Source organism: Stegostoma tigrinum, chromosome 6 (assembly GCF_030684315.1).
Source record: "Stegostoma tigrinum isolate sSteTig4 chromosome 6, sSteTig4.hap1, whole genome shotgun sequence".
Lineage (NCBI taxonomy): Eukaryota > Metazoa > Chordata > Chondrichthyes > Orectolobiformes > Stegostomatidae > Stegostoma > Stegostoma tigrinum.
In genome coordinates, this window is record NC_081359.1 from 14822007 (window position 1) to 14846478 (window position 24472).

The window sequence follows — 24472 nt, forward strand, 5'->3', positions numbered from 1 at the left end:
CGGGGATTTAGAAGATCAACTAATAAGTCAATGTCTACAGGCGATCATGGGTTTAGGTGAAACTTTAATCAGAACAGAGCAAATAGTTTTGAAATGCATGTGATAAGGAGAGATCCTGAGCAAATTGGAAGTGTACAGCTCAGATTCACCAGAATGGTACCTGATGTCAGGGCATATTAATATGAAAAGCTGAAAATTGCGGATTATTTTTTAGAACAAGACAAGGAAGCCCAAAGCGAGATGGCATAGGTTTAAGGTGAGAGGGGAAAGATTTAAAAGGAACCTAACGGGCAGCTTTTTCACACAGAGGGTGGTGCATGTATGGAATGAGCAAGCAGAGGAAGTGGTGGAGGCTGGTACAATTACATACTTTAAAAGGCATCTGGATGGGGAGATGAATAGGAAGGGTTTGGAGGGATAAGGGCCAAATGCTGGCAAATGGGGCCAGATTAACTGAGGATATCTGGCCAGCATGGATAATTTAGACCAAAACGTCTGTTTTCGTGCTGTACATCTCTACAATTCTATAACTAGGCAGCCACAGAAAAGGTACAACACAGAAACAGGCTATTCTGCTTACTGTATCTCTGCTGGCTGAATTCACTATATGCCCATTCTAAATTTACTGTCCAGCACCTAATCCTTCGCCTTCCATGTTATGGTGCTTCAGGTGTAGATCCAGGTTCATTCTAAATGTTGACAGTTTCCACCTCATCCAGACAGAACAGTGAATTCTGGCCATCTACCATCTTGTGGACGGAAAAGAAAGATTTTCCTCATGTCCCTTCCAATCCTTCTAAAAATCACCTTAAATTTGTACCTTGGTAATTGTCCTGGACAGGTCACCCCTATCTACTCTATCCAAGCCTCACTACTTTGCACAACTCTATGAAGTCACCTCTCAGCCTCCTCTGTTCGAAGGAAAGCAACACTTGCCTGTCCAACCTTTCCTCATGGTTGCAATTTTCACACCTTAACAACACTCATGTCGGTCTCCGCTGTGCTCTCTCTAAAGCAATTATGTTCCCCTGTAATACGATGAGTAAAACTGTGCACAAAGCTCCAGCGGTGATCTTACATGTGTTTTATATTGATCAAGCATTACCCTGGCTCTTGTATTTAATACCTCCCTCAATGAAGCAATGCATCCCGTACACCTTCTTTACCAACTTATCTACCTGGACTGATACCTTCAGAAACTGGTAGACACACACAGAGTTATAGAGTCAGAGCTGTACAGCATGGAAACAGATCCTTCAGTCCAATTCGTCCATGCCAACCAGATATCCTAAATTAATTCAGTCCCATTTGCCAGAATTTGGCCCATGTCCCTATAAACCCTTGCTATTCATGTACCCATCCAGATGCCTTCTAAATGTTGTAATTCTACCAGCCTCCATCACTTCCTCTGGCAGCTCTTTCTACACACATATCACCCTCTGCGTGAAAAAGTTGCCCTTTACATCCTTTGAAATCTTTCCCCTCTCACCTTAAACCTATGCCTCCCTAGTTTTGGACTCCACTACGCTGGGGAAAAGACCTTGGCTATTCACCCTATCTATGGCCTTCATGATTTTATAAATTTCTATAAGGTCACCCCTCAGTCTCCAATACTCCAGGCACTCCCAGGTCTCTCACCTCCTCCGCCTCTGACAAAACCCTTCTATTTATTGTGAATTCCCTAACTTTGATGGCCCTCTCCAAATGGAAGTGCTTGCACTTCTCAAGATTTAATTCAATTTGCCACTTTTCTGGCCACTGAACTAAACCAGTGACATCTCTCTGCAGTTAAAAGCCATTCTCTTCACAGTTAACTATACAGATAATATTTGTGATGCACAGATTGCCCAATTTTGTTGCACATTTAAGTCTAAATCATTCATAGATGCCACAAGCAGCACTGAACCCTGTAGATCACCACCAGTAACCTTGTGTGAATACATCTAATGATCACTGACCTTCATTTCATGTCGCTGAACTCATTCTAATCCAAGTCACCACATTCCCCTGTGTCCCATGGGCATACTTTTTCTGACTAGTTTGCCATCTAGGATTTTGTCAAATGTCTCACTAAGATCCGCGTAGTTAACATTTTTATCAATCCTCCTTGTTACTTCCTCAATAAATTCAAGTGGGACATGTTCTTCCATGAACAAAGCCATGTTGATATCCCTGATTAGTCCATGCCTTTCCAAGTAACATTACTGCTTTCCCTCAAGCTTGATTCTAGTTATTTGCCCAGCACGGAGGTCAACTGACTGGCGAAAAATTTGTTGGCCTGTTTTTCACACCTTTTTGAATAAAGGTGCAATGTTTGTAGACATGCAATCGTGTGGTACCTCTTCTGTATCTAGTGATGATTGGAAAATGATCATCAAAGCATTTTCTATATCCTCCCTGTCTTACTTTATCAGCCCAAAATAAAATTCACCAGACCTTAGTGATTTAAGGAGGTCAGTCTCTTCCTTTCTCATTTTGCTCAGTTTATCCAATATTCCACACTCCTCCTGTTTAACCAGCACGTCAACACCACCCCTCACCTTTGTAAAGGCACAGATCAGGGATGCATGAAGATCCGTGCTTACCTATTCTATATCCATTCATAAGTTACCAGGTACATCCCTCAGCCCTCTCTCTAGTTACATTCTTGTTTTCAATGTACTGACAAACCATTCTTAGATTTCCATTAAGTTTATCTGACAATATGTGTTCTTATCCTCTCTCTGGTTTCATAATTTCCATTTTCACTTAGCCTCTGCATGTTCTATAATCCACTAAGCTTCTTAAAATATTTTTTTTGAGACTGTCATAACCTCTATTTTCCTGCTTTATTTTGCCTGATGTGCTTCTGGATAACCACAGGCCTCTCGATTCCACCATACCACCCTTCTCCCTGACAGGGACCTGCCTACACTGTGCAGGTAGAATCTCACTTTTGAATGCCTCTCACTGACCACTGACTTTCTCCAAGCAGTTGCAAGCAGTCCACCTTTGCCAGAACATCTCTAAGCTTTCTAAAGTTTGACTCCCCTCAGTTAAGAAGTTTTACCCCCACTCTATCTTTGTCCCATTCCATGATGGTGCCAAATCTACGTGTGTTACCATCATGATCACTAAAATGATCACTCACTGCTACTTCATCCACCTTCATTTCCTAAGACTTAATCTAGAACTGTGTTTCTTTTTGTTTGGTTCGTTATGTGCTGCCTGAAAAAGTTTTCTTGAATGCAGTTCATGAGCTTTGCTCTCTCTCTGCCTTTCACACTGTTTGCACCCCAGTTAATATGCTGATGGGTGGTGTCCCTGATTATTATCTTCCTGTTGTTTTTGCATTCAGAAATTTGCCTACGTTTGTTCTCTAAGGCAATGAAGAGTAAGGGATGATTTGAAAGAAATGTTTGAAGTGATGAAGTGATAGAACAGACGATACAGGAAGAAAACTTGTCAATGATTGAAGAGTCTAAAGCTAGAGAAATAAAGAAAATCGGATTAAATGCAGAAGATTTAGGATTGGGAGCAAAAGTAATCTATTTATTCAGCACTTTGAGAGGCTGTGCAATTTACTATGCCAGTTGTAAATGAAGTAGAGATCACGTCAAAATTTCAGAGGAGGTTTGCTAGGTGGCTGAGGGAAAAGAGATTAAAAGGATATGGGAACTGAGTGATCACTTAGGTTAAGAATATTACAAAAGCAGATCTCAGGAAGGATCACTCGACCCAAAACGTTGACTCTGATTTCTCTCCACAGATGCTACCAGACCTGCTTGCTCTTCCAGCAATTTCTGTTTTTGTGTCTGATTTACAGCATCTGCAATTCTTTGGGTTGTTGTTTTGTGAAGAATACTGTGACGGCTAGGCCATTGATGAGGTTCACGAGAAAGTAGAAGGAGATTCACCACCAGCTTCTGAAGGACAATTAGGTATGGACAACTAATGCTGGCCCACTCAGCGACTTTCACATCCTAGAAAAGAATAGACTTACCAAAACTGCGTGAAGTGAAAAAAAGATGTAGAGTAAAGTGATACAAAGTCGGAAATAAGTCGAGAAAGAAAGCACGACACACACACACACACACACACACACACACACACACACACACACACACACACACACACACACACACACACACATACACGCACGCGCACACACACACACACGTGTACGCACACACGCGCAAAGGAAAATAGCCGTAGAAGAGTTGTGTGTGGTCACTCTGTGCACTCAGACCACTTCCAGAGTTTTGCACAGTGACCACGTGTTCAGAAAGATCTCCAGCATTTAACAGGGCAGCAGAGGAAATACTACGTGCTTTGAAAGTTCTTTTGACCAAAATGACAATTGCTGCAATGAAAATGACCAGAAAAAAAAGTAAATGGTAAAAAGTGGTCCATTTAGAGCACCATTCAGATGTCGGACACATTGTTTGGATTTTTACCTGTGCCAGTTTTAAGGGTTGAATCAAAAAATGTCTCTTCAAAATATCACTGAAACGTTATGAGCTTTGTACATTTTTCTTATCCAAAGCATTAATTTTGTGTAGAAGGCAATTTCACCCACAACCATTAGTCTTAGCTCAACATGACACACTGGCCAACTGCCCAGCCACAAGCGGCAAACCTGCCAGCTGGAGGAAATCCAACTGTAAACACCTGTCAATGCTGAGGCTTAAATCCTGCCTTTCAGACCTGCAGGGCGCTAGCCTTGGAGATGCCAGCTCACCTGATTGCTCTTACCTGCAACTTCACAACCTGTTGACTGCCTTAAACTCACTTTGCACTCGGCAATGAAATTTGCCATTGTTGTTTCAGCCGAAAGGGGTCAAATTATGTAGGGTGGAAGTATGCATGTGTGGATCTAAAAGATCAGCCTGGTTAAGTTAGGGGGCGGGGGCACTATTGCTGTGCTGTAGGATTCAACGTAATTCTGTGCAACTCTGTAGCAATACTGACAGTGTGTTAATTCCACCGCCCCCATCATGAAGCAACTCTGGACTCGAATGCTCATCAGAGACAGAGCTGCAGTGTCAGAAGTGTAACTTTTTAATTTATTTGTCCCCATTAACTGAGGTTTCTCTTCAGAAACATCATTTCATAAACTGCTGTTATCAATGCTAGACTGCCAAGAAACAGGGATTACCAGATTAGATAGACAGGAATGCAAAACTGATAAATCTGTGCTTATTTAAGGAGTAGATGTCAAAAATAAACACTGCGTCACTCTTAACATCCAAAGTGCTGGAAACTGTAAAACGTGGCACTAACTTTTCAGGCGTTATTATCCATTAGGTCCCAAAGTGGAAGGCAGGAAGAAGATTTACATTTCCAACTGAAAGTTCACCTTTTTCAATAAAGACACTCAAGATGTATTGTTTCACCACACCAGAAGCAGGTGTTACCATGTTTATATGAAAAATAAGGATTCTAATGCAACTTCACATTCCACAGCAACAGCGGCTCCTACTGCAGGAGACAGTGGCATTATGAGCTGCACTTGGGACAAACCAGTGACAGTTGTCAATATGATGGCAAGTAAATGACCAAATATGGAGCCAGAAACAACAGGGGCACACCTCCAGATCTCATGTTAAAGGCCCCAATCTTCAACCCCAAACCCCTGTCTCCTCACCCCAAATCTCCCCGTGACACTTCCTCAAAACGTCCAAAGATAGACAGTCCAAATTTCTAGGCCATAATCTCTTCAAAATTTCACCAACAAAACCAACATTTACTCATTGTTACAGCACAGAAGGAGGCCAGTCATTCCATCATGTCTCTCTGATTCAACAATTCACTGAGAGCCAATCTCCAGCCTTTTGCTCCATAACCCTGCACATTGTTTCTTTGCAGATAACAGTCCAACTCCTTTTGAATGTTTCAATTAAACCTGCTGCCACCACACTTAAAGACTCTCTCTCTCTGCAATGTGACTCCTTTCTTATTGATGTAACAGCAGGATGGAATTGTAGGCAGTTGTTTGTCACTCGAATCGGGAATTGCAATGTTTTGGATTTGTTGTGTAGTGTCAGCTGGTAGTGGAGAGCTCTTATGCCTCTGATTTAGAAAATTGTAGGCTCAAATCTCAGTCTGTAAACTTGAGCAAATGCTTCATTTATAATTGGCACCGGTGAGGCCACATCTGGAGTAGTGTGTGTAGCATTGGTCACCTTATCGAGGGTAGGATCTAAATGCATTGGAAGTAGTTCAGAAGAAGATGACTAAATTAATATCTGAAATGTGCGGGTAATCTTATGAGGAAAGGTTGTACATGCTAAGCTTATACCTGTTGGAGTTTAGAAGTGGAAGAGGAGACTTGATTGAAACATGCAAGATCCTACAGGTGTTTAATAGAGCAGAAATGGAGACAATGTTTCTTCTTCTGAATTAAAGGCCACTGCTTAAAATTAAGAGGTCAGCCATTGAAAACAGAGATGTAGCAACACTTAATTTCACAGGAGATTGACAGACTTTGGACCACTCTTTCTGAAAAGGTGTTGGAAATAGAGTCGTTGAATATTTTGAAGATGCATGTAGATAGATTCTGGGTGGAAGGTTAATAACGCAGGGAGGTGAGTGGGTTTGGAGGGTGCAATCAGATTAACCAAGGTTTTCTTAAATTTAAGGACAGATGGAGGGGCCAAATGGCTGACCCCTGTTCCTAGGTTCATATTTCATATGGCCTTAACTGAGTCTCAGAAGACGAGGGCAGGGAAATTCCCCCTGGTGTCTGAGGCTAATATTTATCCTTCAATCCAACATTGCTAAAAGCAGGTGATCTTGTCACGAGCACATTGCAAGCTGTGTGCAAACTGGGGGCTGTGTTTCCAACATAAACTGCATCTAAAAAAGTGCTTCGTTAGCTGTAAAGCAATATGAGATTGCCTGAAGTTATGGAAGGTGCTATAAAAACGTGGATCTTGTTATGGATCCGACATTTATTATCCAACTGAACTCACCTGAACTTCAGAGTCAGCATCCACGGGTTGAAGTGGGAACCAGGTATCTCGATTATGATACTTCTGAAGTTCCTCTTTTTTGATGGCAACTTTACCTGTAAAAATATAGAGGGAGGATGGTTAATGATAACCCTCCTCAAAAATGCTCTATGAGTGCACAATCTGAATCCTGTTATTCTGTCTAATAACTACACAAAATGTGACAGCAAGCTGGGAATTTACACAAGTTGGACAACACCAGTGAATATAGAGGTAGTGGGAACTGCCGATGCTGGAGAATCCGAGATAACAAGGTGTAGAGCTGGATGAGCACAGCAGGCCAAGCAGCATCAGAAGAGCAGGAAAGTTGACGTTTTGGATACTTCAGATTTCGCTTGGGAACCCTGCAGACTAATGGTATCAATGTGAACTTCACAAGCTTCAAAATCTCCCCTCCCCCACCGCATCCCAAAACCAGTCAGCTCATCCCCACCTCCCTAACCTGTCCATCCTTCCGCCCACCTATCCACTCCTCCCACCTCAACCCCCACCCCCACCTCCTACCTACCAGCCTCATCCTGCCTCCTTTACCTGTCCGTCCTCCCTGGACTGACCTATCCCCACCCTAACTCCCCACCTACGCTCACCTTTACTGACTCCATCCCTGCCTCTTTGATCTGTCTGTCTCCTCTCCACCTATCTTCTCCTTTACCCATCTTTCATCTGCACCCCCCTCCCTATTTACTTCAGAATCCCTTTCCCCTCCCCCATTTCTGAAGAACAGTCTAGGCCCGAAACGTCAGCCTTCCTTCTCCTCTGATGCGGCTTGGCCTGCTGTGTTCATCCTGCTCTACACCTTGTTATACCAGTGAATATAGAAGTAGGTTTCATAGTTCAGGTCGATAACCTCCTACCAGAAGCCAGATAATGCAGGCTGACTGCTGAGTGCGTCCAGAATTTTCTGCTTTTATTTCAGGTTTCTAGCATCTGACGTATAATTTCCCAGCCTACATTCTCATTGGTTAGATCCCACTTAAGTATGTTTTCAGGTTTCTGATCTCTGTAAGCTCTGGTCAGATGACATCAGGAGCACTGCTCACAGCTTTGGCCTCTGTAAACCTTGATTAGAATACACTTGGGAAAACTGTAAAGTTTTGATCTCCATTTACAAAAAGGATACACATCCACTGAAGAAAATTCAATAAAGATTCTAAAAAGATAACACCGAAGTCAAGAAGTGATAGCTATCTGGAAAGATTGATCAAGTTGGAGCTTTTTTTCTCTTGAGGAGAGATGACTGAGGAGGTGACCTCGTCCGTACAATTATGGAAGGGTTCATTAGGGTGAATATAGAGAAGATGCTTTCTAAAGGGGGGTTTCAACACAAGATCATCAACATTAGATGTTTATGTCAACACTAATAAATACAGTAGGGGGTTCAGAAAAAGAACATCTTTACCCAGAGTGATATGAACACAGAACTACTACAAACACATCTGCTTCAGTATCTGAGGAGTTACAAACGGTGAATATTGTGAAAACATCAGCAAACATCCACCATCCTAACTTCATGATGGAAGGAAATCCATTAAGAAAGTAGCTGAAGATGGTCAGGCCTAGGACTAACCTCTGAGGAAAGCTGAATGATGTTCTGGGCTGAAATTATTGGCTTCAAACCACAACCACCTTCCCAGTTATGATTCCAACCAACAGAGAGTTTTCCCTCTGATTAACATTGACTCCAGTTTTACTATGAAATGTTGCCTTGATATCAATTGCAGTCACTCTCATCTCGCCTCTGGGTTCAGCTCTTATGACGATGTTTGCACCAAAGCTATAATGAGGTCAGGAGCTGAGTGACCCTTGTCAGGAAGCAGCTTACTCCTGGCGATTAGCTGGAATAGATTTGTCCTGCTTTTGTTTGTGCAGAGCACGCATGGACAATTTCTCACATTATTAGGTATATGCCAGCATTGTAGCTGGGCTGGATCAGCTCGGTTAGGGGCATTGCTCATTGTGGAGCACAAGTCTTCAGTAAGATTGTTGGAATATTGACAAGGCCCATAACCCTTGTAGTTTACATTGCCTTCAGCTGTTTCTTGAAAGCATGTGAAGTGAATTTCATTTGTTGAAGATTTGATATCAGTGATGTCAGGACCATCAGGAGGAGGTCAAGATGGATCACCCACTCAGCACTTCTGCCTGAAGATGACTACAAATGCTATAGCTTTGTCTTCTGCCTGATGTGCCAACACCACACCCTACTCCCTCAAGGCCCCCCACATCACTGAGGATGAGGGTATTTGTGAAGCCTCCTCCTGCTGAAGTAGCGTGATCATGCTTCACCATTCACAGCCGGACTGCAGAGTTTAGACTTAATCCATTGGGTGTGGAACCTCTTGGCCTCGTGTCTTGTAGCTGCTTTCACTGTTTGGCACACAGGTTGACCTGGGCAATTAAGGGCGTTACAACATTTTAGCTAAGGTGCAAACAAATCACACAACTGCAAGTAGTAGCTATGGAGCTCATTTCAACAGAAACACTTTCAGAGCCCATTTGTGAAAAACTCTACTCAAACAAAGGAACACATAAACATTCATCTTGCCATATCCTGCAATGAATTACTCCTGACTAACAGAATGTTTATCCAGTGCCTCACTTGGTAATTAACTACAGCAATGGAATTACACCCTTGGAATCTCCGTTTTTTTTCATTCTCGATTTTCATTCTGTTTCCACGTCACAGACTGATCAGATAGTACAGACTTCAAGTTTAACATGGAGCCTGTGTCTATCCTTGATTGTAATCATTTCACTTATGGCAGCTCTACCTTCAGCTGCCTGGGCCCTAGACACTAGAAATTCCTTGCCCAATTCCCCACCTCTTTGCCAGTCTCTCTCTCTACCTTGAGACCTTGGAACCTATCCTTTGTTAAAACCTTTGGTTACCTACCCTATTATCTCTTAATGGGGCTTGGTGTTCATTTTTTTTTCATTACTGCTCTGTGAAGTGTCTTCAGACATTTACTACATTAAAGCACTACATAAATCTAACTGATCATACATCTGAAAGAATCTTGCAATGACTGAACAGAATCCTTCATCTGCTTTATTTCAGCTAGTGGTTTGATCTTGTAATTCTTGATCACTTTGGAAAGCAACAGGACTCCGCAATTGGACTTCACAAATTAGCCACACTATAAAAAGCAATATGAATAACACCCAAAACTGAATATTTTTATAGTTGTAATAGTTAACCCATAATTTAAAGTCTCAGTCAAACCATAACATAAGTAACATTTTTATTTTGTGATTATTTCCTTCCTTTTACTTTCCACAGAAACTGCAATGTGCAATAATTCCATTTGATAACTAACATTCACGAAGGCTCTCTGACATAGGCTCATTAGATAAATACAGCATTCTCCTTCCTCATACAATCCTGCATGTGTATCATTCTTTGATATTTTGGCATCATCTTCCATCAAATATCTCCACAATAGCAACCCCACGTAATCTTCAGCTGCTAATCTTATAAGAGCTGTTCACTCACTCCAGTGATTTTATTCTGTATTCAAGTTCTGGGTTAACATTTATGTCTTAATCAATGGCATTGAACTAAATTACCTGCTCATTTTTAGCAATCCTGTCATTCCCAGTGGGCATGAAGAGAAATCAGAAACAAGAACTCTCTTCTATACTTTTGTGATTATATTTACTTTCTTTTAAAAACGGACAATTTTAAAATGACCAGGGTCAAAACAAATATGTCCCAGCAACTTTTTAAGTCCCTACATTATCTGAACATTCCAGTTAAAGCTAGCACAAAATTCTTAGAAATAAGTTGTCCGTCTCCAGCCAGCTCTGGATAAAAGGAAAAATCCATTACGTTGGAATGGGCACTAATGCTTTGACAGTTGCCTCTTTAACTCACAATGGAAACTCTGATGGAGAAGATAAAGCTAACTGTTAGTTTAATGACTTTCCAATTAGTGCCCTGAGATGGGCCATCAGCACTGTAAATGCCTACCTTTGTCACATGACTGAAGTCAGAGATTGTGGAGTTGTTCACGTATTTAGGATTCCCGGTCTGTTAATGTCTGACTTCCAGAGGAATAATAGGTCTCCAGACTGCAACGGCAGCCTGCCTGGGACCTTCCAACTCTGAAACACAAACAGAAATTACTGGAGAAATTCAGCAGGTCTGGCAGCATCGTTGGAGAGAAAAGAGAGTTGAGTCCAGTTCTGAAGAAGGGTTGCTGGACTTGAAACATTGATTCTGTTTTCTCTCCATAAGCCCTGCTGAGTTTCTGCTGCAATTTCTGTTTTGTTTCAGATTTCCAGCATCCCCAGTTCTTTGCTTTACCCATCATGTCTGGCTCCACCTCCAACTTGCTGGCTGGCAAGAAACCTCTACTTTTTTCTGCTAGGAGGAAGATTACTGGGACCAGCTCACATTTCAAACAGACGCTACCTGCTCGTTGTCACTCATGTGAAATGATTTTTGGAACCCCTGGGTTTGCTAAAACTTATAAACATATCTCCTCTCCTGTCCTGTCTTCCTTCATTTCCTGAGTGGTGGTTTTGTGTGTGGATAGAACAGTGAAACAATTCCCTCATATTTTGAATGCTTTGCACTTAAACTGATTATTTTTTTAAAAAATTACCTTAAAGATTTTATGGCTGAGGCTTTACTTCAAAAATTGGAACTACCTATGGCCTATCTCAATAAGGAACAGGAGTAAAAACAGAAAAGAGTAAATCAAACAATGCGTCACTGTTTTGGGCTTAACAGAAATCATAGAGTCACAGAGCTGGACAGCACAGAAACAGTTCCTTTGGTCTAACTTGTCAATGCCTTCAAGATATCCTAAATTAATCTAGTCCCATTTGCCAGAGAAAAGCAATGACAATTTAAATTCTCTCCCCTTCTCCATGTGTTGATGAGTACAGTGTGTGTGGAAGCTTGCTGTGCACCATTCGGCTACTACATTTTTTACACTGCAGCTGCAACTACACTTCCAAAGCTCTCTGGGGCATCTTATGGAAGGCACTCAAAAGTGCAAGGCCTGGTTTCCAAAGGAATGATGTGTGCTGGGTTCTTTTAGGAAAATTAAGAGCTTAGTTCTTGCAACTAAAAAGTTTCTTTCCCTGAATCTCACCCCATGTTCCCCTTTGAATAACAATTTATACTTTTCTCAAAGGGTTAAGCGGCAATACTGCAGTTTAGAGTTTACAAGCTTGTCTAAGTTACAATTCCTCTTTCTGAGTCTTAAAGCAGTGAATAACCTAATAGTGAGTCACCTTATGTGAAAAAATAAATGTCAGTATAACCATTACATACCCTTTCAATCAAGCTTTGTTCAAATCTTGAACAAACACTTTCTGATTAACGAATTTAGCAATTTCTCTGAGCCTACTCTCTCCCAAGACATAACAAGTCTCTTCCACTACCCTCACCCTGTCGGTAATGTGTAGATGAGCTAGCTGTTTTTTTTAATTTCTCAATGACTTTTTTATTAGCTTGTTCACTATTTTGTCGGCCCAAAAGAGGGTAGCTATGATTTGTTAGGATAGAGTCAAACTCAAATGTGTGCTTGTTTACTTGATGTGTTACTGTACAGAACCGAAATGCATTTGTGACAATGTATATACAACAAAGATTTTTTATAAATAAAGTATATTTTTGAAACAAATAAAAAATGTTGGTATTGTCATCTGTTTAAAATTCTGATTGCATTAAAGTGTGCTGAAGTGTTGAAGCTGGAATTGTCATTAAACTTTCTAAAATAAATACAATGAAGTAAATATCTGAGGAGATTCAAGTGGCATGTCAGAACAAAGGTTAATTTGCCCTCAGGTGGACATGAAACAAAATTCTAGGTATTATTTTAAAGATGAACGGAGTATTCCATCCCGATATCCTGATCAATATTTATCTACCAAACAATATCACTAAAACAGATTATTTAGTCATTCTCATATTGTTGCTTGTGGGAGCATGCTGTGCACAAATTGGTTGCTGTATTAAACATTACAGCAGCTACGCTTCAAATAGTACTTCATTTACTGTGGTCTGCCAGGTTTCCGTGTCATGAGTAATGCAATGCACTATTAATTTGGAGCCCTGGAATCGAATCACACCATAGCAGATGATGAAATTAGAATTCAATTCCTATCTGGAACCAAAAACTAGGCTAAGGGCAATGATGAACGGGCAATGACTCTAGACCCGCAGCAATGTGGAGGCCTCTTATCTTGTCGTCTGAAATGGCCTCAGCCGTTTACTCAGTTGTATCAAACCACAACAAATTCTGTAAAAGGGAATGAAACTGGATGGGCTATCCGGCATTGACCAAGGCACACAAACTATCAATGATGCACACAGCCCTGTTGACCCTGTAAATTCCTCCTTCCTAAAATGTGTGGCTTTATGTCAATATTGGGAAAGCTATCCCACAGGCTAGTCATTAAACAGCCTGGCACATCCTAAGGAATCATACCAAACAGTAAATTCCCACATACCACCATCACCATCCCTGGGCATGGCGTGCCCCATCAGCAGTACAGACTCACCAGGTGTGATGGCACAAGGATAGTCAGGAAGGAGGGAGCTGCCCTGGAAATCCTCAACATGATTCCAGACCTCATGATGTCTCATGGCTTCACATCAAACATGGACCAGGAGACGTCTTGTTGATTACTACTTACTGCATCCCTCAGGTGATAAATCAGTTCTCCTCCATATTGAACAATGGAGGAGGCATTGAAGCTGGCAAGGGTACAAAATGTCCACTGACTGTGGTGTCCATCATTAGCAATGGTTTGGTGGTACACTTCTTACCCAGTTGGCTGACTCCTGAAAGATTTAAATGTTAGACTGGGTATACAGCAGCCAGTGAGGGAACCAACAACAGTGAAGAACCTATTTGACCCTGTTCCTCACCAATCTAGCTGTAGCAGATATATCTGTTCATGACAGTATCAGTAAGGGTGGCCACTGCGCAGTCCTTATGGAGACAAAATCCCATCTGCAGAATGAGGGTACCTTTCATGATGCTTTGTGGCATTACCATCATAATGAATGGAATAGATTTTAAACGGATCTAGCAACTCAAGGACAGCCATCCACGAGGCACTGTGGAAGACCATCAGCAGCAGAATTGTACTTGTCCAGAATTTGTAACTTCATGGATCAGCATATCCTCCACTCTACAATTATCATTAAGCCAGCGGATCAATCCCGGTTTAAGGAAAAGTACAGAGAACATGCTAGGTGCTGCACCAGGCACGCCTAAAAATGAGGTGCCAACCTGGTGAAGCCATAATTGGAAACTTCTCCTGTGCTAAACACTGTAAGCGTATGCAATCAACAGAGTTAAATAGTCCAACAGCCAACAGATCAGTTCTAAGCTCTGCAGTTCTGCCACCTCCAGTCATGAATAATGGTAGACAATTAAACAATTCAATAACAAAGGAGGCTCCACAGAGGTACCCATCCACCATGATGAGGGAGCCCAGCACATCACCATATAAGACAAGTTCTTGTTGATTACCACTTACTGCACCCCTCAGAAAACAAATCAGTTCTCCTCCATATTGATGTAGATGCTTTGGAGAGGGTGCAGAGAAGGTTTACTGGGATGTTGGAGGGTTCTAGATACGGGACAGGGTGGATAAAATCGGGTCATTTTCACTAGAAAGATGGAGGCTACGGGTGACCTTATAGAGGTCTACAAAATTATGAGAGTCATAGATGGAGTGGATAATCAGAGGCTTCTTCCCTGGGTGGAAAAGTCAATTATAAGAGGGCACAGGTTCAAGGTGAGAAAAAGGGAAAAGTTTAGGGAAGAGGTGTGGGGAAATTTTTCACACAGAGGGTGGTGGGTGCCTGGAACGTACTGCCAGTTGAGGCGGTGGAAGCAAGCACGGTAGCAACGTTTAAGGTGCATCTTAATAGACACATGAACAGGAGGTGAACAGAGGGACAGAAACTGTGCGTGGGTAATAAGTAGTGAGTCTAAATAAGGATGAGAATCAGCGCAGGCTCGATGGGCCAAAGGGTCTGTTCCTGTGCTGTACTGTATTGTATAAATGTGTTAAATTGCCCAGGGACTGCCTTTCCATGAAATGCAGGATAAATTCAACCTGGTCAATTACCAACCTAGCAGTCTACTGTCAATCTTTTGCAGAGTGATGGAGGGGTTAACTCCCAACACTGCATCTGAGCTGCGTAGACTGCAGCACTGACTTCCAATTCCAGAATTTCTGCTGAGCATAGACCCTTGAAATCCATGAGAAAGAAAAGAAATTAGAGGGACAATTGTATGGAATGTGCTAGCAATCGGCATTTGCTGAACAACAACCTGCTCCCTGATGCTCAGTTTCTGTTTCGCTGTGGCCATTCAGCTCATTGCAGGCTTGAACTAAACTTCAGAGGTGGGGCAAGAGTGCCTGCTGTAACAGAATGGCAACGTTTGACCGAATGTGGCATCATGGACACCAAGCAAAGATGGAATCCATGTGAATTGGAGGAAGTTTCTCCGGGTGGTTACAATCAAAGCAAATACAAAAGAAGATGATTATAATTTTGGGAGGTCAATCATTTCAGCCACATGGTATCATTGCAGGAGTATCTCAGGCCCAAACATTTTTAGTTTCTTCATCACTAACCTTCCCTCCGTTATAAAATGAGAGGTTAGGATGTTCATTGATAATTGCACAATGTTCAGTATCATTCATGACTCTTCAGATAGTGAAGCGGTCTATGTCCAAATGCAGCAAGGCCTGAACACCCTTCAGACTTTAGTTGACAATTGGAAAGTAACATTCACAAGTGCCATCTCAAACCAGAAAGATACCAACCATCAACACTAGAAATGCAATGGCATCACCATCACTAAATACTCCATTGTCAACATTCTGGTGCTTATTATTCATCAGAAAAGAAACTGGACCAATTATATAAATATTATGGCTACCAAATCAGCCGAAAGGCTGTAAATTCGTTGCTAAGTAACTCATCTCATGACTCCCTAAAGCCTATCCACCAGTCTATAAGCCACACACTCATGCTGTTATTGTTTACCGCTACTGGGAGATGCTAATGTCAAGCCAAGAAGACCTATTGCCTTTTACACAATGATTAATGCGGGATATGAATTTCAGTCCTTGTGTGATGTATACATCCCAAAGACCTACAGATCACATCAAAACAGCTTTTCCCTTAGACTGTTCACAACTGGCAATGTGCCTAACCTATGCAGACTTGCAAAACTCACCATAGTATGCATCACTTTATGAGATATTGCAAGTGGATAAAAGTTGCTGAATAATCCCGAGTGTGTGAAGAATTGTACTGATAACCAATTTCTGATGGTCAGTCAGGCTCACAGTGTCATGCCATTGTATGTGCTGGAAGCTACAGATATTCATTCACTGCCTTGTTCATTACTGGCAGAAAGAACACATATATACACTTTGTAAGTTACAAGTCAACAAAATGGGTGACAGCCTATTAGGGTTCACTTCCTCACAGCAATGTCCTGACCAATCAGAGTTGGCCTAGAATCCCTACAGTGTGAAAGCAGGCCATTCAACCCATTCAGTTGGCATCAACCCTCCAAACAGCATCCCACCCAGACCTACCCATCCCTGTGACCCTGCATTTCCCATGGCTAATTCACCTAGCCTGCAAATCCCTGGATGCTGTGGGCAATTTAACTTGGCCAATCCACCGTAACCTGCACATCTTTGGACTGTGGGAGGAGATCAGAGCAACCATGCAGGCAAAGGGAGAACTTACAGATTTCACACAGACAGTCACCAGAGGCTGGAATTGAACCCAGATCCCTGGGCTGTGAGACAGCAGTGTTAACCACTGAGCCGCTGTGCTGCCCCATGGTTCAAATTTTTTTAAAAAGCTTGGTTAACGATCAAATATCATCAAGGGCTGTATTCCTGACAGCAACATCTCTATCAATTAAAGTCCACTTTCCAGGGCTCTCCTCTCAGGCAGTGTAAATATTGGTTTTCCTCAAAATGCATCAAAACCAACATGGAACCGGGTGAGGTCAACAAGGGGAATTCTTTCAAACCAGTTTTAAAATGCTCAATGTTTGTTCTGAACTTACAAACGCAACTGCAGGAAACGTAAACGTATTTCAAGGCATCGTATCTTGAAGCTCTGACATTATGAATGCACTGGATAGCATTCAATCCATCTCCTTGTGAATAAGGTTTCAGTCACGATGGTAATTATGCAATCTGTTTATCTAAACATGCTGTGTGATGACACATTCTGGAAACACATTTGTGGTGTGGAAATAGTGAGCAGAATGAATAATGCTGGAACTGTTCAAGTCAGAAAAACACATGACAACACAGCCCAGGGCAGGCGGCAGATCAAAGCTCACAGCAAGCACACATGAGTCCCGATTTTACACCTCTCCAGCCAAAATTCACTGCTGCAGTCATCTAATGATCAAACATCCCCCCAGATCTCTGTGCTCCTCCATACTGACCTGTACACATGCCTGATTTTTTCTGACACATTCATGTTGTGCCAGCTGCCCCTCGAACTTGTTCCCTGAACCTCTTCAACTCTCATTATACAAGCAAAACGCTGTGAAAATCTGAAACAAACGCAGAGAATGCTGGAGAAACTCAGCAAGTCATGATGTATGTATGGAGAGACATATAGTTAATGACCCTTCTTCAGAAGTGAAAGGTGTTGAAAAATAGGTTATTTTTCAGACTTTTGATACAGGCAGACGTGCAGCAAGAAACACATGTCAGACAGTCACTGAGGAAGGAGATAGGGCTGCGGGAAAAAGCTTTAGCAAGTACATTATAGAACACGGAAAACAGAACACAGGGCTACTGCACAGGAATGGGCCCTTCAGCCCAGATATTGTGCTGAAGGTGACGCCAAATTAAACTAATCCCTTCACAGAATCGGGGGAATGCAGGGACAGGAGGAATACAGTGAGAGGGGGAGCATGGGGACAGGGGAACATGGGGATAGGGGAACATGTGGTTGGGGGAGCACATGAAGAGGGGGATCAGGGGAAACACAGGGAGAAGGCGAAATGGAGATGGGGATCTTGAGTCAGGAGGAATACAGGGAGATGGGGAATTCAGGGTGCGGGAATGTGGGGACAGGGGAACATGAAGTCGGGGAAGCACATGGAGAGCGGAAACAAGTGTTCAGGGGGAGCACGGAGAGAGGGGGTACATGGAGATGGGGAGAACATTAGATTCCCATGATACATTAGGGACATTTAAGTGACTCCTGGATAGGCATATGGATAATAATAAAATGAAGGGTATGCAGTTTAGTTTGATCTTAGAGTTGGATAATAGGTCGGCACAACATTGTGGACCGAAGGGCCTGTACTGTGCTGTACTGTTCTATGTTCTATGTTCTGCCTTCATTAGTTCATATCCCTCCATTTGTTGCATATTCACGGGCATATCTAAAAGTCCCTTAAAAGCCCCTTATTGTATCTGCCTCCACCACCATCCCTGGCAGTGAGTTCCAGACTCCTACCATGCTCTGTGTAAAAAAAAACTTGCCCCTCACATCTCCTTTGAACTTTCCCCCTTTCAACTTAAATGGATGCCCTCTAGTATTGGACATTTCAAATCTAAAAAAAATTCTGACTGTCAACCCTATCTGTGCATCTCATAATTTTATAGACTTCTATCAAATCTTTACCTCCAACTGCACTGTTCCAGAGAAAACAACCTGAGTTTTTCTCACCTCTCCATAAAAGTCATAGCCTCTAATCCAAGCCATTTCCTGGTAAACCTCTTCTGCACCCTCTCTAAAGCCTCCACATCCTTCCTGTACTGCGGGACCCAGAATTGAGTGCAATAACATAAAGGTGGCCTAAGTAAAGTTTTATAAAACTGCAACATGACATCCTGACCATTATACTCAATTCCCCGATCAATAAAGGCAGGCGTACCATGCGCCTTCTTTACTGCCCTATGTACTTGTGGCCACTTTCAGGGAACTATGGGCTTGAGCCCTCAGATCCTTCAGTATATCAATGCTGTTCAGGGTCCTGCAATTAACTGTGTACTTTTCCTTGACATTTGATCTCCCAAAATGCAGCACCTCACACTTACCCGGACAAACTCCATCGGTCATTTCTTCGCACACATCTTCAAACTGGTCTATATCTCACTGTGTCCTTTGACAACCTTCTACACTATACGCAACTCCACCGATCTTTGTATCATCTGCAAACTTACTAACCCACCCATCTACATTTTCATCTAAGTCATTTATATATTTCATAAACAGCAGTGGTCCAAGTACAGATCCCTGCATACCGCTACTAGTCATGGGCCTCCAGCCTGAAAAACACCCTTCTACCAGGAAATCAAAACCAAAATAACTGCGGGGGCTGTAAATCAGGAACAAAACTAAAGTTGCTGGAAAAGCTCAGCAGGTCTGGCAGCATCTGTGAAGGAGAAAACAGAGTTAGTGTTTCAGGTCCAGTGACCCTTCCTCAGAACCCTTCTACCATTACCCTCTGTCCTCTATGAGTAAGCCAACTCTGAATCCACACGGCCAAGTCATCATGGATCCCATGCATTTTAATCATCTGTATGAGACTACCATGAGGGGCCTTGTCAAAAGCTTTACTAAAATCCAGGTAAGCGTCATCCACTAGTCTACCCTCATCAATTACCTTTGTCACCTCCTTGAAAAATTCAATCAAGTTAGTAAGACATGACCTGCCCTGCACGAAGCCATGCTCTTTGTTCCTAATTAGGCCATCCTTTACCAACTGTGCATAAATCCTATACCTAGGAATTCTCTCCAATAGCTTCCTAACCCACGAATGTGAGACTCACTGGTCTATAGTTTTCTGGATTATCCCTATTTCCCTTCTTGGACAGAGGAACAACATTAGCGACTCGCCAGTCCTCCAGGACCTCTCCAGTAGCTAGCGAGGATACAAAAATCTTGGTCAAGGCTCCAGCAATGTCCTTTCTTGCCTCTCTCAATAACCTGGGGTAGATATCAGTAGGCCCTGGGGACTTAGCCAACTTAATGCTCTTCAAGCGATACAATACCATTTCTTTCGTGATCTCAAAATGCCCTAGTATATTAGCTTATGCCACACAAAGCTCGCCATCCTCCAAATCCTTTTCCTGGGTGAATAACAATGCAAAGTACATGCTTAGGATCTCACCCATATTCTCTGCCTGTGCAGAGAATGTGCATGTGTTCCCTTCTTTATCTTTGAGGGATCCTCCTTCACTCTAGTTATCCTCCCGTTTTTAACATATCTATAAAATGCCTTTGGATTCTCTTTAGCCCGATATGTCAAGGTCATTTCATGGCCCCTTTTTGCTCTTCTAATTCATGTTTGTGTACTTTCCTGCTTGCCGTATATTCCTGCCGGGCCCTGTCCAATTTTAGCTTCCTAAACCTTATAAATGCTTCTTTTGCCATTTTGAAAAAATTCACAGCCTTCCCCGCCATTATCGCACACAGTTAGGGAGCTGGAAAGCAATGAAGCTGAATAAACCGAAAGGCTAAAATGAAAACGAGGCTGTTGAAGGGATAGTACTGAAGGAGTGCTGCATTCAGTGCTGCACTGTCACATCATCAGGGCTGAGGGAGGATTGGACTTACGGAGGTACAACATTGGTAGCGGCCTGCATTGTTGGAAAGACAGTAGTGAAGGAATGTTACACTATCACAGAGGAATCACTGTACTGTGAGATTCCACCATATGGTAATTGACCCACCCTCGAGGCTGAGGACAGCCGACAGACCCAAGGACAGGTGAGTGATGGCAGGCTGCTGGTCTCAGGTGAAGGGTTGAAGGTAATTGAGACCAATGGCAGGAGGATCAGACTGTGTGGGTCCTGACCAGGATTCCATGAATGAGGGTCTTAGTTCAGTCTCTGGATTGACCATTGACTCACAAAGGCGCTACAATATATTGAATGCCCAAAATATTCCCTCCATGCCTGTTTACTCTATCATGAGCTCCCAACTACAATGCACACCCTCCCTCTACTTGAGGGAGAATGAACACAGTACCAAATCTCTCTCATGAGGCAAAAATATTGCCCTCACATTCAAAGCCGTTCATCAGATCTTTTGCTTGAAAACCTGATGTGGCATAGGCAGGAAATGCACATGGAGATGGGGAGTCTTTGTGTTCATTGTTTTAGGCGCTTCAAAAATAATGTCCAACATGGAACCAAGGCAAAGGCATAGAAATTCACTTGGCCCAATTTTCAGAAAATGCAAGGTTTGAATTTTTTTCAACAAACTGTGGAGTTTTTATTTTATTTAATCATGCATGGGATGTGAACATCACTGCCTGGGCCAGCATTTATTACTCATCCCAAGTTGCCCTTGAGAAGGTGGTGGTGAGCTGCCTTCTTGAACTGCTGCAGTCCACCTGCTGTAGGTTGACTTACAATGCTGTTAGGGAGGGAATTCCAGGATTTTGATCCAGCAACAGTGAAGGCAAAGTGAAGGAACAGTGAAGCCACTTACCTTCTGACCCAAGTCAGGATAGTGAGTGCCTTGAAGGGCAACTTGGAGGAGGTGGTGTTCCCATATGTCTGCTGCCCTTGTCATTCTAGATGGAAGTCATTGTGGGTTTGGAAGATACATCTGAGGATCTTTGTGAATTTCTGTCATGCATCCTGTAGATAGTACACACTGCTGCTACAGCGCATCAATGGTGGAGGGTGTGGATGCTTGTGGATGCAGTGCCAATCAAGCGGGTTGTTTTGCTCTGGATGGTGTCAAGTTTCTTGAGCTTTGTTGGGGCTGCACTCATCCAGGCGAGAGGGGAGTGTTCCATCACACTCCTGACTTATGCCTTGTGGATGGTTGACAGGTTTTGGAGGGTCATGAGGTGAGTTACTCACCGCAGTATTCCTCGCCTCTGACCCGCTCTCGTAGCCACTGTGTTTAGGTGGTGAGTCCAGTTGTGATTCTGGTCAAAGATAACACCCAGGCTGTTGATAGTGAATCAGCGATGGGAACACCACTGAATGTCAGGGTGGGTGGTTAGATTGTCTCTCATTAGTGATGGTCATAGCCTGGCATTTATGTGGCGCAAATGTTAGCTGTTACTTATCAGCCCAAGCCTGGATATTGTCCAGATATTTTTGTGTTTGAACATGGACTGCTTCAGGGTCTGAGGAGTTGTGAATGGTGCTGAACATTGTGCAATCATCGGCAAACACCCCCACCTCTGGCCTTAAGATGGCGGAATTATCCATTGATGAAGCAGCTGAAGATGGTTGGGCCAAGGACACTATACTGAACAACTCCTGCAGAGTCGTCCTGGAGCTGAGACGACTGACCTCCAACGACCACGACCATCTTCTGACGTGACATGTATTCTCCAGCCAGTGCAGGGTTTGCCCCCGATACCAACTGATTCCAGTATTGCTGGGCCTCCGTGATGCCATATTCAGTTGAATGCAGCCTTGCTATCAAGGGCTGTCACTCTCACCTCACCTCTGGATTTCAGCTCTTCTGTGTACGTGTGAACCAAAGCTGTAATGGGGTCAGGAGCTGAGTGGCCCTGGCAGAACCCAAACTGGGCATCACTGAGCAGGTTATTGCTGAGCAGGCGCTGCTTGATAGCACTATTACTGACACCTTCCATCACTTTACCGTTGATCAAGAGTAGACTGATAGGGCAGTAATTGGCCACATTGGATTTGTCCTACTCTTTGTGTACAGGCCATACTTGGGCAATTTTCCACATTGTCGGGCAGATGCCAGTGTTATCATTGTACTGGAGCAATTTGGCTAGGGGAGTGTCAAGTTCTGCAGTACAAGTCTTAAGTACTATTGCTGGCGTGTTGTCAGGGCCCGTAGCTTTTACCGCATCTAGTACCTCCAACCGTTTCTTGATATCATTGATATTTCAGAGGTGATGAGCATGGGATTATAGTGTGTCACACCTTAGAGGATGGTAGCTGTTTCTTTACTTCCCTGAGAGCTAAGGGTTGTCTATGTGACCATTTCCAAGGCTGAATCTTTTTTAGGAGTCAATGCAAAGGCGCCAAGATGGACGACAGGTTATGGATGAACTTACGGTAACAATTTACCGTAATAATTCAAGGAAAGAGCTAAGGTCTGGTACAGACATGGGTGCTAGGGCACCTTTGATTGCCTCACTTTATCTTCCAACAGGCCGTGACCTGGTTTTGTCAAGTCTGTAGCCCAAGTAGGTCTCTTGGGGGAACTGGATCACATATTTTTCCCTTCTTAGGTATTCATCCACCTTGGAAAAATGCCTTAAGACCATGTCCAAGTTCTCCAAGTATTCCTTATTACTTTTCCCTGTTATTGGTACATCATCTAGGTAAATGGTGACCTGGGGTTGACCTTGAAAAATGTTCTCCATCATCTCCTGAATAATGGCACAGGCTGACGATACCCCAAACGGCAGTGTTGTATATTGATACCAGCCCTTATGGGTGTTAATTGTAGGATACTTCTGGGAATCCTTATCTAAACACAATTGCAAGTGAGCGTGGCGCATGTCCAGCTTCGGGAAGGACAGCCCTCCTGCCAGCTTTACATATAAATCCTCTATGAGTGAGATTGGGTACTTATCCAGCTGCAAAAAAGCAGTTTACGATTTGTCTAAAATCACGACAAAGGCGAACCAGCCTGCTGGGCTTGAAACTCAATACAATCTGTGGTTAGCATTCTTTTGATAATTCCTTCATTTTCCAGCCATCCGAATGCTGTTCTACTTTTGCCCGTAAGGTAAATGGCAATGGGAAGAGCTTGCAGAATCATGGAATTGCTATCAGAGGGGTCAACTCGCAAGGTGGCCTTGACCCCTCTGAATGAGGCAGTGCTAATACAAGGGCTGTTCAGGTGTAAATAAAGTGAGACTTGGTGTTGGGATACTGGCCTCTGTGGAGCTATTTCAAAACCCACGTCTGTTCAGATTTGAGGGGGAGATACATAATAGTAGTGTACATGTCCGATCTGAATGATGATGGCTCTAACTGGCACATCTTTAACACTTCTCTCTGCTTCTTAATCTGGCTGGTGAGCGCCCTGCTACATTGGTTGCCGATCACATGGGACAAGGGTGCTCACTCTTCTAAAAGACAGGCAATGTCTTAAAGGGAAGCCTGACCAAAAAGATTGATTGCGATGGAGATTCTTACAAAGTGAACACCATGTCACATAGAGGGGTAAAGGCTGTCGACTTTGGTGGTTGAGGTGGCAGGAGGAGCTATGTCATGTTTCCAATGGCGGAAGTGGGGTTGCTAGGACATCCTTATGGATGTCTCTCAGAAATACAGTGAGCAGGTGGCCACACAAGCCAAGCCCCACCCTGTCACACAAGGACCTGGCAGCAATGCCACAAAACCACGTCAACTGGGCGGCCAAGGTTAGTCAATGCATCGTCACTCACCTAAACACTAAACCACCAGCCTGTCTCACAGTACTAAGCCCTCATTAATCTCTCAGCAACAACAATCCTAACAGTCAGGACTCAGGCCAACATCCA

The 24472-nt window shown here is 43.0% G+C and overlaps 1 protein-coding gene across 2 annotated transcripts in view; it reads right to left on the minus strand.

Moving 5' to 3' along the window:
* rasa3 (RAS p21 protein activator 3) overlaps window positions 1-24472 on the minus strand; it is a 179622-nt gene that overhangs the window by 42678 nt on the left and 112472 nt on the right. For both annotated transcript variants that reach the window (XM_048532325.2, XM_048532326.2), the window contains exon 4: window positions 6954-7048. In XM_048532325.2, coding sequence (XP_048388282.1) covers window positions 6954-7048 — 95 coding nt within the window. The remainder of the gene's footprint in view (window positions 1-6953; window positions 7049-24472) is intronic.